This window comes from Podarcis muralis, chromosome 1 (genome assembly GCF_964188315.1).
Source record: "Podarcis muralis chromosome 1, rPodMur119.hap1.1, whole genome shotgun sequence".
NCBI lineage: Eukaryota > Metazoa > Chordata > Lepidosauria > Squamata > Lacertidae > Podarcis > Podarcis muralis.
The window spans coordinates 129,244,965-129,262,724 of record NC_135655.1 but is presented as its reverse complement, the minus strand read 5'-3'; the positions used below and the strand labels follow the sequence as shown (position 1 = coordinate 129,262,724).

Here is a 17,760-nt window from a genome sequence, read left to right as displayed (position 1 = left end):
GATCTGCACTGCAAAATTCAGGCATCATATGGAAGGATGACTATGTTTCTGTTTGCATATTGTTTCATACAGTAAGGTAGGTTCACCTTTCTCTGTGAACTAGGCCAAACATTTCTCCCTTTTCTCTGAATGCCTGGAATGAATTGCAACCACACACAGAGATATTGTGTAATTCTCCTGTTGCGCAGGCTTAGCATTCAGTACAGCCAGATCAATGACAACCAGCTTTCTTTTTGCAAACTCTTTTGAGTTTATATAAGGGCTAAAAAAAGAAAAAGAAAACCTCTTGCCAAATTTAAATGTTTAAAGGAACCCAGCCAAGCTGAAATGTTTTGGACAGAGCTTCATACAAAAACAAAATATTTTCGTGTCAGCCTGACAACCTCTGGGTTGTGCTACATACTGAGAACTTCCACATGAGATTGTCGGTCTCTCGGTCTCTATACAGTCATACCTTGGTTCTCAAACGTCCCGGAACTTGTACGTTTCGGCTTCCGAACGATCAAAACCCAGAAGTAAGTGAGCGTTCTTTTGGAAGCCAAACGTCCAACAGGGCTTCCACGGCTTCTGATTGGCTGCAGGAACTCCCTGCAGCCAATCAGAAGCAGCGCTTTGGTAGTCAAACATTTCCGAAGTCAAACAGACTTCCGGAATTGATTCTGTTCGACTTCCGAGGTACGACTGTACATATAATCCACCTCAGCTTTGGACACAGGATGCCACCAACTCACAAAGAAGTTAGAATGTGGACAAAGCTGCTTTCTGGGATGCAGGGAAGGGGAACCTCAGGCCCACAGGCAAAATGTTGACCCCTGGTCTCTCTCTCTCTCTGGCCCCTGAAAATCTCTTCAAGCCACACCGGGAAGATATTATTTGGCAGGGAACTGCTGATTGGCCGATACTCCCTGTGTATCGCACCCCCAGCGATGTACATTGCCTTTTCGATTACCTTTCCTGCCCCACTTCCCCCTGGGTCCTTTTGCCCCTGCCCTCCTCTCTCATCTGCTGGAGCAAGAACTCCCATTTGGCCTCACGTCAGGAGAAGGGAAAGTTGGGTGGAAGACTTGGGAAGGAGCAGGGCCCAAACGCCAGGCCTCAATCTGGCACATTTGGCCTCTGTACTTTAGGAAAGCATGTCCCTTCCAGTCTGAAAATGGCCAGAGGAGGCCAACTCACAGGTTGGGAGCTCTGCTTTCAGCATCTAAGCTTGCTTGAGGTGCTCCAAGCTAGATGCCTCCACAAGTTCTGTCAGCTCACTGTATTAAATAGAGTACTCCATCCTCTTCCCTTCCTTTGTAGACTGTAAATGTTAAAAGGATTACGGATACCTGAAGCGTTAATGAGGCTAACCCCATGCATCGTGAAAAACATACAGCCTTGTTTTATTTTAAATCTGCCATGTGTTAAAATCTGATTTTGATTCCAGCCCATTCTTATTTTTAAAAAAGGCTGCAGACACCACTTGCTCTTTGCAAACCGCTCGTTATAAGTTAAATGCTGATAATTCAGTCCCACCACCTCTCGTCCAAGCGGAAGCTCTCCGTCTTTTTATCCTCTCCTACGTGGAAAGCATTTTGCAGCCAAGAATGTTGCCGTTGAAAAAATTATAGCTGCTTGAAGTCTGACCCTAACAACCCACTTGCCATTCTGACTTCTAACACTTGCCCGTCAGAATTCCTCTAACTGCTCATATTTGTTCCTCAGGGCTGCCTCCGTCTCCAGAGTAATCAATCAAGTTCTTTTGGTGAATCCATCTAACACGCCTGAAGGCAGCTGGATTATGAAAATTGATACCAACTGAGAACATGACCATTTTTGTTCCCCATTAGCGCTTTATCCAGATTAAGACAATATGAAAGATGAAAAGCTAATTGCTCTAATGAACTGATTCATTTCATTGAACACGGAGTGGGTGGGTAGGAGGGGATGTGGATGTTTAAGGCTTGCAAAAGGCTTTTAAATGCCGAAGGGTTGATAGGAATGATCTAGGTGCTTCCAGTTCATTCAGGCAATTTATTTAATATGACTTTTTCAACAATTATCCATTGGCCAGGGGTAAGATGCAACTCAACAGCAGTTTCCTTGCTAAACTAGGAAGTATGGCATACGGTGTCTGTAAAAAACGAAGTGCAGATTTGTTAATCACTTGTGCAGATTATGCTGATTCCCACAGCTGTGTTAACCCGTGTTTCTTGGTGGCTTATTAGTATAGAGGGTGCTGAGTCAACATATCAGATACCCCCACACCCCTTTTATTTAGAATCATCCCTCTTAATCTGAGAAATTTGTTGCCTTTGTAAAAACAGTCATCTGCTTTGAAATAGGTAAATTTATGTGGAATCATTTCTTATACCAGCTGCGCTGGCTCCCGGTGGAGTACATGATCAGGTTTAAGGTGCTGGTTTTAACCTTTAAAGCCCTATACGGCCTAGGACCCTCGTACCTACGGGACCGCCTCTCCTGGTATGTCCCACAGAGAAACTTACGGTCTTCAAACAAAAACATCTTGAAGGTCCCAGGCCACAGAGAGGTTAGGCTGGCCTCAACCAGAGCCAGGGCTTTTTCGGCCGTGGCCCCAATCTGGTGGAACGCTCTGTGACAAGAGACTAGGGCCCTGCGGGACTTGACATCTTTCCGCAGGGCCTGCAAGACAGAGCTGTTCCACCAGGCCTTTGGCTGAGGCACAGTCTGACCCCCTCCTTCTGTAATCCTCATAGAACTCTAGCCCAATGGTTGCCATTAATTTGACTCTGAAATGATTTTAGAATGAATGGTTTTAGAATGTTGTATTATTTTACTGTTGGTAGCCACTCTGAGCCCAGCTTCAGCAGGGGAGGGTGGGATATAAATAAATTATTATTATTATTATTATTATTATTATTATTATTATTATTATTCTCTTCTAAATAAAAAGTGACCCTAATAATCAACCCACAGCCCTAGCGCAGATTTTCATAAAGGTAGACAACACGAGGAGAACAGAATCAAATGGCTACACTAGGAGTGAGGAACCTTTGACCATCCAGAGATGGTACTAGACTACAACTCCCACCATCCTTGACCACTGGCTCTGCTGGCTGGGGATCATGGGAGTTGTAGTCCAGCAACATCTTGAGGACCATTTTTCCCCCACCCCAGGGCTAGACAGCATCCCATGGATGTGATCTATTCCATTCCTTTACCCTAAGAAAAGGATCCTTCACAAATTCAATATGTATTTGTGCCAATTCATCTGACAATTTTCATTACTCGTTGATATTTTTGGTTTCCCTTGAAATTCCTCAGCTGTTTTGCCTGAGGACACATAAAAACCCTGACTTACCGGATGTAAGGTAAAGGGTAAAGGGACCCCTGACCTTTAGGTCCAGTCGTGACCGACTCTAGGGTTGTGGCGCTCATCTCACTTTATTGGCTGAGGGAGCCGGCGTACAGCTTCCAGGTCATGTGGCCAGCATGACTAAGCCGCTTCTGGCGAACCAGAGCAGCACACAGAAACGCCGTTTACCTTCCCGCTGGAGCGGTACCTATTTATCTACTTTCACTTTGACGTGCTTTCGAACTGCTAGGTTGGCAGGAGCAAGGACCGAGCAACGGGAGCTAACCCTGTCACGGGGATTCGAACCACCGACCTTCTGATCGGCAAGTCCTAGGCTCTGTGGTTTAACCCACAGCGCCATGTACTTCACATAAAATCTCAGTGCCAACAGTACTACGAAGCCATCATTTGAGCTCTATCCCATTAATGCACATGGAGGTGCGCTGCAGGTAAGAATGAGGAGTCATTCGTGTCCCCATTGCTGTCAGGGTCAGCACAGTGCAAGGAATAGTTTCTCAAAATTGGGGTGCTGCTCCAGTTTTTCCGCATAATTCATTTAGGGTTATGCAGATCTGAAACGGCCGAGGCTAAGCTATTCCACCCCCTCCACCCCCATAGAGGCATTTGACGGTGGGCAAGCTGGCCAGATACACATCCTAATTAGCAAAGGGTTTTTTTTGCAAATGTGCTTTTTGAATGGCAGCTTCTTGCCTTGTTTTGCTGTAGCTGAGCTATCTTGAACCCTCTGGGACGTTTTGAAATGATGTGTCTTGTCTCCTGGGTACGCTCTCCTGAGAAATCTGGCATAATCACAATCAGTAACTGAACACTTTAGCAGAATCCCAAATGAATCATATGAGTTGGCTCAGCTGATCAAGATGATTATGTTCCTAACAAGCACTGACAGAAAGGAAAAAAACTGGGAGTGGTAAGCTATCACTGAGGCTTGAATCTTATGCATAAATGGGGTTTGATCCTTGTCTGAGATTAGTCAGCAGAGCAACACAGAGAAGAATTATGATCAGGGTTTAGTCTTCAACTTGGAACCCAACCCCATCCCAGATGTATGGATGCTAGATATAGTTACTCACTAGTGAGGAGGAAAAGGGACATGGGTGGCGCTGTGGGTTAAACCACAGAGCCTAGGACTTGCCGATCAGAAGGTCGGCGGTTCAAATCCCCGTGACGGGGTGAGCTCCCATTGCTCAGTCCCTGCTCCTGCCAACCTAGCAGTTCGAAAGCACGTCAAAGTGAAAGTAGATAAATAGGTATCGGCGAGAAGGTAAACGGCGTTTCCGTGCGCTGCTCTGGTTCTCCAGAAGTGGCTTAGTCATGCTGGCCACATGACCTGGAAGCTGTACGCCAGCTCCCTCGGCCAATAAAGTGAGATGAGCGCCGCAACCCCAGAGTCGGTCACAACTGGACCTAATGGTCAGGGGTCCCTTTACCTTTACCTAGTGAGGAGAAAACATTCTGCATATGGTTAGAACAGTTCTCTTTCACCATTTGTGTCATTTCAGTGACACAACACTGGAAATAAGGATCTGGGTAATAAGATTTAGCAATCTCGTGGCTTAAATTAAGCTGTGTTTTTAGTTGTTGTTGTTTAAAAAACCCCAAGGATCTAGCCATTTGCCAATGCAAGTTTCTTCAAATTAAGGGTCCTACAAAATATCAGCACCAATTCCCCTTCCCAAAATTTGTCGTGGGGCTTGTGTGTGGCTTTCTTACAGCTGTTTCCAGCTTTTGCCAAGCTCTGCCGGGAGCTGATATTGGAGTAAACGTTGACCCTCTCTACATCTAAAAGTCAGACCTATTTTCTGCCATCATTTGGCTCACCAGATCTCAGAGCACATAAAAAAGGAACATTGTCAGATCTTCAAGTTTGGGCTGACCTGTAACTATGGACCATGGGCAGGGATAGGCTACCTAAGGCCCATGGGCTGGATGTGGCCCAATCACCTTCTCAATCCGGCCCATGGACGGTCCAGGAATCAGCTTATTTTTACATGAGTAGAATGTGTCCTTTTATTTAAAACGCATCTCTGGGTTATTTGTGGGGCATAGGAATTCATTCATCTTTTTTTTTCAAAATATTGTCCGGCCAACCACATGGTCTGAGGGACGGTGGACCGGCCCACAGCTGAAAAAGGTTGCTGACCCCTGGACTATGGACATGAGTAGTATAATTTACCTGGGGATGAGTGTCATACCCCAGATCACCTTCTGTGAGCAGGATGTGTGCTGTAACAAAAAACGCCTTACCCACACAAGTTGATTTTCAGTATTATGCGTGCTCCTTCCTTCTCGGATAGATTGCTCACATTGAGTAGACTATTTTTGTGAATTGATAAGAGCCATAAGTGACATACAAACCAGCCCAAGAGACGGGTTCTGTAAGGCACCAGGAGTCTCAAACTGGGATTAGTGGTGACCAGATTTCAGTGCTACTGAGGGAGCCCATCTGATGAAGGAATTGCAGCCTAGACAGCATTGGAAAGCTCATCAGCTAATTCAGCAAATTCAGGTCATCCAGTGGACCAACACAGCTCTAAAATAGGTGGTTGACCTTTATGGGGCCTGGGGGCAGCTTTCCAAAAGCCACATGCTGGTGATGGATGTGGCGAACACACACCTCCTTGGGTGCCCACACACACATTCAGACACATGATTTAACTAGGCAGGCACATGCAAACTCAGATAGTCTCTGCCAAGGGGTGGGGACTTCTGCCACACCAGGCTTTGCTATGCATGGAAAAGCCTTCCACTTACCTTGCAAAGGAACCTCTTCTCCCTCTGACGCAGGGCCAATGGAGGGCACAAGCGCTTAGGAAACAGGAAGGAGTGTCCCTTCCGCACACTTCCGCTTCCTTCTTCATAACTTCTTGTTGTGGACTGCTGGACTGGACTGCAAGTGATGTGCAGCCAACAGCAAGCCAAGGCAAAACATGAAGCCATTTCTGGCACGGTGTTCAGTTAGGGCAGGTGTGGGCAACCTTTGCCCCTGCCAGCCGATGGTGCTGAACTACAACTCCCATCAGTCCCAACAAGCTTGGGCAATGGGCAGGGATGATGGGAGTTGCAGTTTGGCAACATCTGGAGGGCCAAAGGTTTCCCTCAACTGAATGAAACAGGGGAGAGAAGCGAGAAGCAACAGCAGCACTTTTCTGTTGTACCATCTAATTATACTCTAAGATTCCTGAGGAAAACTAAGGGAAGTGGGCAGGCACAGACAACGCCAGGGGGCTGTTTCCTCCCCAAACACACACCAGCAACTTTAGATCTTCCTATACAGTAACGCGGGTGGCGCTGTGGGTTAAACCACAGAGCCTAGGGCTTGCTGATCAGAAGGTCGGCGGTTCGAATCCCCGCAACAGGGTGAGCTCCCGTTGCTCGGTCCTTGCTCCTGCCAACCTAGCAGTTCAAAAGCACCTCAAAGTGCAAGTAGATAAATAGGTACCGCTCTGGTGGGAAGGTAAACGGCCTTTCCATGCGCTGCTCTGGCTCGCCAGAAGCGGCTTAGTCATGCTGGCCACATGTCCCGGAAGCTGTAAGCCGGCTCCCTCGGCCAATAAAGCGAGATGAGCGCCGCAACCCCAGAGTCGGTCACGACTGGACCTAAAGGTCAGGGGTCCCTTTACCTTTACCCTATACAGTAAGCCCACAACTTACGTGGGGGTTACGTTCCAGGGATCACACCTAAAGCCAACATTACGTATAGTCCGTTGGGTTCAATGGTGGGCGGGCTTGCCAATGTCAATTTTCCCCAGAGAGCTGGCCCCCTTTAAAGTAATTTTTTTTTGGCCATGCGCATAATTTGTGGGTTTACGGCATCCATAAAAATGTAAAGCCGCAGAACTAGATGGACCAAAGTTTTGACTCAATATACGGCAGTGCCCTGTGATCCCCATGTGCTTCTACAGAGCCTCTGAAATTCTGCAGATCAGCTGAAGACAGGCAAGGGAAACACAACTCTAGACTGCCCTTAGCTCTGTCAACGAGCTACTCTTATGTGTAGTTATGTGGGAAGCAGCTTCCTTGTCCTTGATGTTCAGGCTGCGTACTAGACACACCATGCATTTAAAGCATATTTAAAGATAGGTTAGGTCCAGTTGCGGACGACTCTGGGGTTGTGGTGCTCATCTTGCTTTAATGGCCGAGGGAGCCAGTGTACAGCTTCCAGGTCATGTGGCCAGCATGACAAAGCCGCTTCTGGCAAACCAGAGCAGCGCATGAAAATGCCATTTACCTTCCCGCCGGAGCGGTACCTATTTATCTACTTGCACTTTGACGTGCTTTCAAACTGCTAGGTTGGCAGGGACCGAGCAACAGGAGCTCACCCCGTCGCAGGGATTCGAACCACCGACCTTCTGATCGGCAAGCCCAAGAGGCTCAGTGGTTTAGACCACAGCGCCACCCGTGTCCCTCCTAAAGCATATTTACATCCCCCTAAAAGAATCCCGGTAATTGCAATTACCCCTGGTTTCCAGTATTATCTGATGGCGTGTAAGCAGCTGCACACTCAAGATCAATTTGTGTGAAACAGCTATCCCACCGTCGACTTGAGTCATTCTCTGCATTCATAAACAAGAGCAGGTTTCAAATTTTTCAACGTCTGCTCGGCATTCGCCAGGATCACCAAAGTGTCCGGTTTTTCAGAGCATGACTAGGGGTTATGTGGTGGCTGTGGTCTACTCTAGTGAGATGAAATCGGGGGCTATTTGCTTTATTCCTGGGATAACAGCAGCATAATCTTCGGGGGGGGGGGGAGTGCTGTGGTGATATACCGTATTTTTTGCTCCATAACAACTCACTTTTTTCCTCCTAGAAAGTAAGGGGAAATGTCTGTTTGTGTTATGGAGCGAATGCCTACGGGTGGCGGGGGGATCTGCTGCAGTCGTGAGCAGATCCATGGTTCCCCTTCCTTCCCTCCGTGGCTCGCTTTGAAACAGCAAAGCGGGAGAAGAGCCGCTGAGTGGGGAGGAGAGAGGGACAGAGAGCCTGCTTGCTTTAAAGGAGCAAAGCGGGAAAGGAGAGGAGCCTTCTCCTCTTATACCCCTCTTCTTCATTATTAGCAGCATCCTTCTCCACACACTCCACACATGCTCCTTGTCCCTTGAGTGCTTTTCCTTCCCTCCCCACTTAAAACGTGGTTACAAAGCATGGATCCACATGGATCCTCAGGATTTTTGCACTGGGTCACCCCAAATTCACCATCAGATCACATAGCATGTCCATGGCTACAGCTTGCACCAAAAAAATCACGCACCCACTGTTGCCTGGGGCTGCAGTGGTGCAAAAACGTGGTTACAAAGCATGGATCCACATGGATCCTCAGGATTTTTGCATTGGGCTACCCCAAACTCACCGTCAGATCACATGTCTGTGGCCACAGCATGAACCACAAAAATCATACATCCACTGTTTCGTTTAGAATATTTCCCCCCTTTGCTTTCCTCCTCTAAAAACTATGTGCGTGTTATGGTCGGGTGCGTGTTATAGAGCGAAAAATACGGTAATCCAACTCCTCCAACCCTTTCCTTCACTTCAAATCAGTGGCTTTAACGTATTAAGATTTAAGCCTCCAATTTCAAAGTGGAGGTGATCAAAGGGTTTTAATGTCAAGTTCTCCTGGAGAGGCGAGGGCTTCATAAGCTTCCATATTTCCCCACCTGGGTGTTGGAAATCCATAGCCTCACATTCCAGTGGTCTTTAGTCATCTTGTCTGGCCTCTTGGCCTTGCATTTCTTGTTCAGTCCACAATAACAGCCATGTTTGTGGTGCTGCAGATTCAGTTTCCCCCCAGTCTCCAATCTCACACCTACCATTTGTCCAGCTGGTCCCCCCCTTTGGTTACCCCCTCTCTCCTGTGTGAAACACACCGATAAGGCTCTATCCTGAAAGAATAGATCTAAAGAGCCCCTAGACAATACACACGCACACACATATTTGGAAATACATTTTCGTTCAGACACACTGTTCTTACAATCCGATCGGGAGGAGAAGGGGGACAAAAACCAGATATATCTATAAAAAATATCATCATTTTATTACATTCCACACAGTACATTGTCAAGAATTTCAAAATTCCACAAGATATTTTCACACACAGGCAACTGGGTGATGTTGACAATGTCACAGCTGTTAAGGGGCGGGAGTGAAAAGTGGCAGTAAAAATCACGGGAGGGCGGCAGGGCAGTCTTTGGCGAATATCTAAAAATGGGATCTCTCAATTGGGTTAAAACACACCCAGGCTGAGCATATTTGAACTATTGTGAAGTCTGGAATACAACTGGAGGTATTTACACTTGACTGCTGTTGGGGGTGGGGAGATCAGGAAAATCAGTGGGAGGGAAAAGTTTACAATTTTTCTCGTTTTATTTTATTTATTTATTATGTTTTTATCCCACCTTTCCTTCCAAAGGAGCCCAGGGTGCCAAATTCACTTTGGATATTTCCTATCACACGTACCAGAGATACAGAAATTAAGGTACTTACTAACATTATTTACTTCCACACAGGAAGATGTTCTCTTGGGACCCACAAGAACGAACAAATCACATCTCAAAAGGTGGCTTCTGCTTATCTCCTGGCATAAGATGAAGTTGTCACCTTGCTCAGAGGCAAGGTGTCTCTCCCCTCCCCCCCAAAAAAATATTCTGTGATCTGGGACAGGTGATCGCTTTGCTCTCACAAATCCCTTCTTTCTAGATGCAGTTTATAAGCACACACGCTCCTTTCCCCAATCCCACCCCCATATACACTCTGCACTTTAAAGAACAATTTCCCTAATAAACAGCACTGTGTGGCATTTTAAACCAGCTAAGCAAGCATCTGGACAGAGTAAATTTGCTACATGCACTTAGAGCATGCTACCTGAATAACACAGGGTGGCAGGATGTGACATAGACACCCCTAGATAAAAGTGTTCATTTTGGGGAACTGGCAAAGAATATCCACTCTCTTTCATGACCCATGCCAACCCTGTTCGACCCACTGGGAGTTTGTCCCGCATGGTTATATCAGGGACAGGTCTTGGGGTCGGTCCACACTTCCACTGTCCCGTGCCTAGAAAGAATGGGGCAAGAAGAGGTGTGCACCGCCCCCAAGACACAGGGTCGAGTGGTTTCCCCCTTGCCCGGCTCCTTTCCCAGGGAAAACCACTCTCTAAATCGGAAGAAATATGTGGAAAACCTGATTGCTGTTTGCTCTGAATGAGCACTAAAGAGCAGTTTTCCCTAGCAGGGAGCAGCAGGACAAGAGGAAACCTGGATATGCCCCCAGTGATTTTAGTAGGGCTTCCATTAATGGAAAGCACTCATGGCTTTCACCCCCAGTATTACAACGCTGCTACTCTCTCCTGAATTCTCAGTTTTCACATGAGGGAGATATGGCAGACAAGAACTTTAAGAAGGATATAGCAAGTAGTCATGGCTGGATATTTTTTTTAAGCAAACAAAGTGTTCAGTGGAGATGTCTTTTGCCAGAAAATATGTCCGATTTAACCGTTCCAACCACCTTTGTGTGTTATCACTTGATAAATCTATATAAGGCATTTCCATTGCATTACTTCAGAGCAAAATCAATAGATAGAGGCTCCATTATACCATCTTCGTTAAAGATGCAGAGATAGTTGGGTTTTAGCAGGCCCTATTCTCGGGGCTTTGGTTGACAGATGTCATTACCAACATCTTAAGAAGCAACATGGCCACGAAAGTAAATTGTGTCAGGCAGCCATTTATGTCGACATGGAGAGAGAAAACAAGAGGGCAAAAGCATTCTTTGTGTCTTTTTTTTCAAAATTACCAGTAAAAACACAATGGCGGCATTTCTTTGTTCTCACAAAAAAGAAAAGAAAAGAAAGCATCACCAAGAGTGAGGTTTACCTATAAAATAAAATAAACCTCAGATTCATGGAGCTATAGCGTTTTTCAAAACCTTACATCTATTGGCATCTATGCATCTCTCTAAGGCTGGGTTTAACAGATAAACTGAACATTCATTACAAGCTTCTCTCTTTTTTTTAATAAGGCAACTTGAAAAATATTTGTTTTGTTGAGGGATTAATTCCACTACCAAAACGATGGCTATGTTTTTGTGATTTCTGGGGGGGTGAAGGAACCCTAGAAGACCTTGAAGTTGACCGTCTCCAAGCCTTTCTCAGTTCTCCCCCATCATATACTGTGGCGTTCTGTTTTTGCCCTATCTTTAGGCTTGCCATTTGAAATTTTCCAGGGGCACAGCCAGCCTCCCCCCCCCCCCCCAATCAGTATGAACCTGCTGACGTTTTCATTAAGGATATCAAATGTAAACCCAGCCAGAGCTAGATAAGGCAACAAAAAGCATCGTTCACTTCTCCTAGTAAACAAATCAGTGTATCTGTCCTCAAAAAAAAGGTGTTCTGGGCCTTCCACGAGGCAGGTCAGGGGGGGAAAAGCACTCCCTTGTGAAGGTCGCAGCGGCACAAGCAAGTCCCAAAAGACCTTTTCGAAATAGCCATCCAGCCAATTCCCCCCACACATGCACACTTACATACATAGATAGGTAAGAGATAATACAAGCACACACAACTTTACTCTGGCATACTCCTCCTGACGCGCTACTGAGTTTTCTTGCAAGTTGTCTACCGGGGACAAAAAAACACACCCCACAAGTCCTTGAGAAACGAAATCAAAGGAGCATTCACTTTCAAAGAGACTGGGGTTGGGGGGGGGGGGAGGCAAGTCTCCTCTCGCGATCCACGATGCAGCATTACTGTTTTTTAAGAGTTTTTTTTTTGTCAAGAGAACCGAGGGGAGATGTCTATAGAGTTCACAGATATGCTGGGTGAGGAGGAAAAGTGCAAAATTGAGGCAACGTCTCTGAAAGTCTCTTTTTAAAAAGTTTTTGTTTTTGTGTGTTTCCTGGCTCGGCTCTCAGCAATGCGAACTGCGGTCTTGCTCAAGTTTTATGGTTAAGGTGGGCTCCACCGCCAGAGGGGCCCCGCTGGCATAGTGGGAGCTTTTGTAGGTGATGGAGTGATCGCTCTTCTTGGCCGCATAGCGGAAGCGGTGGTAGTGGAGCACAAGGGCCAGCACGACGGAGACCACAACCAGAACAGCACCTCCGGCGGCCATAACGTAATACCAGTAGGCTGGGATGGGCTGCACTGACACCGTGTCCACTGTGGGCTCGTTCCCTGGCAGAAGGGTGCCCCCTGGGGGAGAGACAGAAGAACGTTGCTAGGTGGCATGCATGCAGGCTCATGAAAGCACACACACACACACACACACACACACACACATATACATGCGTTTCAGAGTTCTCAGCAACTTAAAAAAAGGTCTGCATGACCGAGCTTTCCCCTGGGTGGGAACGTAATTTGGGTTTTTGACAAGCAGGCAATTTAAGGCATTTCATTAATTAGGCTTGGGAGGAGGAGGAGGAGGGAGGGGGGAAGAGGATGTAAATGTTGTTCGTAGCCATTATATTTGGAAGGAACAGCTTCCGCGCCGCCCCCTGCCCCCCCCCCCGCCACAGCCTTGCGCTCCCTGCCACAACCATCCACAATCAGCTCCGTCTTGTTTCAGCGTGGCACTTGTTTGTCAAGCAATGACAAAACACGTCACTTTTTTTAAAACAAGTGACAAGAGTTTAATTGCCAAGTACGAAGGAGGTTGTGACAGGAGCACAGAAGAGATTCTAGAGATGAAAAACACGCTTCGTTCCTGGGGGGGGGGGGGAGAGAAAAGCAGAAAAGGAATCTGCAGGCAAGACCTTCCGGAGGTCATCATGCTTCAGAGACCCAGAATTTTTAAGGCCATCCCCACCGCAATCCTATCTTCTATAATTCGGGCATGGATTTCCAAATCACAGCTAAACTGAGACCTTCGGGCAGAAGTAAGACGCCCTGTGTTCGGTGAAGTTTACTCCCCAGTAAGTAATGCTTATGGCAACAGTCTCACACTGCAATTCTTTCCCTTCCTACCTGTTGAATTCAATAAGATTCACTCCCAGGCGACTGTAAATAGGTTTGCAGTCTCTCTGTGTGTGTTAGTAACGACAACTTCATATTTAACAACTACAGCAAGCTACAAATTCAGGCTTTACAACTCTCCTGGAATCTCTGTACAGTGGTACCTCGGGTTACATACGCTTCAGGTTACATATGCTTCGGGTTACAGACTCCACTAACCCAGAAATATTACTTCAGGTTAAGAACTTTGCTTCAGGATGAGAACAGAAATTGTGCTCCGGCGGCGCGGCAGCAGCAGCAGGAGGCCCCATTAGCTAAAGTGGTGCTTCAGGTTAAGAACAGTTTCAGGTTAAGAACAGACCTCCGGAACGAATTATGTACTTAACCCGAGGTACCACTGTATTTCCAATGTTTACGGTTTTTTGACCCCATTGAAGTTGTGTCTTGAGGACCAGAAGAGATGCGAAGAGGCCAACCACATTTACTTGTTCCCATGTCTTCCCTGTTCAGGCTCACTTGGTCCAACATCCTGTCCTCTTGAGTGGCCAACCAGATGTCTATGAGAAGCAGGTAAGCGGGACCTAACAGCACCCTCTCCCCTTGTGACAGTGGAGGCAGAACACAGACATCATGGCTAGCAGCTGCTGATAGTCTTACTCTTCATGAATTTGTCTAATCCTCTTTCAAAGCCATCCAGTTTGGTAGCCATCTCTATGCAATTAATCCAGAATGCGGCAGCTAGACTGCTGACTGGGGGCGGCCGCCAAGACCACATAACACCGGTCTTGAAAGACCTACATTGGCTCCCAGTACGTTTCCGAGCACAATTCAAAGTGCTGGTGTTGACCTTTAAAGCCCTAAACAGCCTCGGCCCAGTATACCTGAAGGAGCGTCTCCACGCCCATCGTTCAGCCCGGACACTGAGGTCCAGCGCCGAGGGCCTTCCGGCAGTTCCCTCCTTGCGAGAAGCGAGGTTACAGGGAACCAGACAGAGGGCCTTCTCGGTAGTGGCGCCCACCCTGTGGAACACCCTCCCATCAGATGTGAAGGAAATAAGCAGCTATCCTATCTTTAAAAGACCTCTGAAGGCAGCCCTGTTCAGGGAAGTTTTTAATAGTTAACGCTGTACGGTTTTTAACACTTGATTGGGAGCTGCCCAGAGTGGCTGGGGAAACTCAGCCAGATGGGCGGGGTATAAATAAATTATTATTATTATTATTATTATTATTATTATTATTATTATTATTATGCACTATGCGAAGGAGGACTTTCTTTTGCCTGTACCGAATCTTCCAAGTTCCAGCAGTATGAGAGAGAAAATCTTCTCTATCCACTCTGCTCACAACCATCACATCTCCTTTACTCTAGACTAAAAAAACCCCCAAATGTTGTAGCCTCTCTCCTCACAGGGCAGTTGCTCCATTCCCTTGGCCATATTGAGTTATTCAGAAAGCTGCATGCATCAGATGCTATATTTTGCATGGAATGCAAAGATGCAAGGAAAACATGCCTAGCATTGTTGCTGGGGAGCCCCACAAGTCCCCGCCCAGACCCCCTTGCCCGTGGGAGCAGCAGCAGGGTGCCTCTATCATGGCGGGAAAACAGTTTCTCTACCTTTGAGCGTATTCATTTAAGGGTGAAGGTTAAGAGTACATTTCCTAGCACAATTCAAAGTGTTGGTGCTGACCTTTAAAGCCCTAAACGGCCTCGGCCCAGTATATCTGAAGGAGCATCTCCACCCCCATCGTTCTGCCCGGACCGAGGGCCTTCTTGCGGTTCCTTCACTGTGAGAAGCAAAGCTACAGGGAACCAGGCAGAGGGTCTTCTTGGTAGCGGCGCCCGCCCTGTGGAACGCCCTCCCACCAGATGTCAAAGAGAAAAATAACTACCAAACTTTTAGAAGACATCTGAAGGCAGCCCTGTTTAGGGAAGCTTTTAATGTTTAATAGGTTATTGTATTTTAGTGTTTTATTGGAAGCCGCCCAGAGTGGCTGGGGAAACCCATCCAGATGAGCGGGGTATGAATAAATTATTATTATTATTATTATTATTATTATTATTATTATTATTATTATTATTATTATTGATATGAAGTCAAGATTATATTGCCTTGGGTCCAAAGGACCTGCCCAATCTATGAGGACTCCACAACTGGGTCACTCTCATTGAGCGGGTGGGTCACTGGGCATCCCACACTCACTCTCTCTAATCCTGGACGGGATAGGCAAAATTGAGTATTCCCTTCCATGGCTAGTTGCTGGGCTTCTGCAAGCAGGCCTCTTGTTTCCTACTCAATCCAGCAACGGCAATGACTGCTGCTTGGAAACCAATTGTGTGTGCATTCTATACATGCTCTAAATTTTATGGGTGGGGGGATAAAACGGGGAGGCTGTGCATGGCTATAAACCCAGAAAAGAGAAGTTTCCCGCAAGCAACCCTACTGAAACAAATTCTTCAAAAAAAAAGCTGCACTCCTATACACCGTTACCCAGGAGTAAGCACCACTGAAAATAGGGGAACTTGCTTCTGAGTAAGCATGCTTTGGATTATGTTGTACAACACCAGCAAGCTGCCTTCTGTGCAGTAAGTACCATATTTTTCGCTCTATAGGACACACTTTTTCCCCTTCAAAAATGAAGGGGAAATATATGTGCGTCCTATGGGGCGAATGCAGGCTTTTGCTGAAGCCTGGAGAGCGAGAGGGGTCAGTTTTTTACCTTTAATTCCCCCCCTAAAAACTAGGTGCGCCCTATGGTCCGGTGCGCCCCATGGAGCGAAAAATACGGTATTTCTTTTCAATGTGGTCTATCTGCGCAGTGGGTTGGTTTCTGGTTCAATTGTCTCAAATGCTGGGCCCCCAAATTAAGTTTAAAACTAAAGCCCAGAGCACATGCTCCTCCAGAAACAGGAAAAAAAATAAGCAGCCACTGAGGGATTTGTAATGGAGAAGCAAGAAAGATTCGATTTGTAGCACATACGTGAAATCCCCTTCTGGCGCACGCAAGCTAGAAGCCACCATCTAAGCCATCAGCAATGACCTCCCATCTCCACAGAGAGGCCGTTTATTGGAGAGGGTAATGGAAAGGTGACCTTTCCTTTCGCCCTCCAACAGAGACGACCCCCTCAGCGGCCGACTGGAGTGACCCAGAATGAGAACGTGCGGCAAACCTTGCTCAGAGCCTGTTCCAGACATAACTAGAGAGCCTTAAATATTAAGACCCTCTCTGGCAGGTATCAGCTTGCAGGGTCCTCCCCTCAAAATAAAATAAAGTTTTGGAGAGGGAGAGGAGGTTCTGTTCCTGCCTGTCTTCGTTCTTCATCAACTTATAGGATTAAGAAGCAGAATGCTTGGTGCCATTCCAGCTATTTCAGTGAAGAGGTTCGACAATCTGCCGCTCGCACTCATACTCACTCACCAAAGTGTACTAACGAGAAGCTTGCTTTGCTTTTAAAATTGATATTGTGAGGGGTGCGGGCTTAGAATATGGAGATGCAAACATCAAAAGCTGTCTGACTCCCAGTTCCCAAGGCAGATCACTGCATCTTGAGAAATCAATCGACTAAATTCAGGTCACAGTCAGTGACAAGCAGAAGGAGAGTAGACTCTGCTGAGCAAACTGCTCCAGATGACTCCATGCCAGATGGGGAGTGTAGACTGCGAGGGCCTCGGGGGTAAAGGGAGTGACTCCTGAGAGTCCGCGTGATCCAGATTGTGCTGCCTTCAGTGGTTCTGGCTCCATCTCAGGGCCATGTGCCCTGTTGCCTCTGGAGTCATGTCACTGGAGTCTGTAGCCCCTCCTGAACCCGTGCTCTGGCAACTGCCTAAAGTCAGGGTCATGACACAACTGAGCCAAGCCACAGGGAAGGCAACGAGGAAATCTCTTGACCCTAAATATGTGAGGTGGTCCGGCCACAATGGAGTGCTAAGTTTTACTGGTTGCAACTCCCAGCCCATCAATGGGGGTTAAGATGGCGGAGGGAGCCAAATTCATAGCCAGTCTATGCACTGGGGGTTGTAGGAGAGGGGAGAGGTAAAGGTAAGGGGACCCCTGACCATTAGGTCCAGTCGTGACCGACTCTGGGGTTGCGTCGCTCATCTCGCTTTATTGGCCAAGGGAGCCGGCGTACAGCTCCGGGTCATGTGGCCAGCATGACTAAGCCGCTTCTGGCGAACCAGAGCAGCGCACGGAAACGCCATTTACCTTCCCGCCTGAGCGGTACCTATTTATCTACTTGCACTTTGAGGTGCTTTTGAACTGCTAGGTTGGCAGGAGCAGGGACCGAGCAATGGGAGCTCACCCAATCATGGGGATTCGAACCGCCGACCTTCTGATTGGCAAGTCCTAGGCTCTGTGGTTTAACCCACAGCGCCACCCACATTAATTCAGAGGACTTCTGATTAGCCTGATTCACACCCATCTTCTCTACATTCCTTGCTTTCTCCCCCAAATGAACATTTGGTTCATTTTCTAGTGGAAACTTCCGTCTT

General features: G+C 47.1%; 1 protein-coding gene across 4 annotated transcripts in view; it reads right to left on the bottom strand.

The window, feature by feature from the left end:
* The window catches only part of NRP2 (neuropilin 2), a 237,770-nt gene that overhangs the window by 27,726 nt on the left and 192,284 nt on the right, over positions 1 to 17,760 (bottom strand). Inside the window, exon 16 of one of the 4 annotated variants that reach the window (XM_028702120.2) lies at positions 9,343 to 12,512. The exons of the other annotated variants lie outside the window; for them this stretch is intronic. Coding sequence (XP_028557953.2) covers positions 12,232 to 12,512 — 281 coding nt within the window. The 3' untranslated portion in view covers positions 9,343 to 12,231. Of the gene's footprint in view, positions 1 to 9,342; positions 12,513 to 17,760 lie in introns of those variants that run through there. 4 annotated transcript variants of the gene reach the window in all.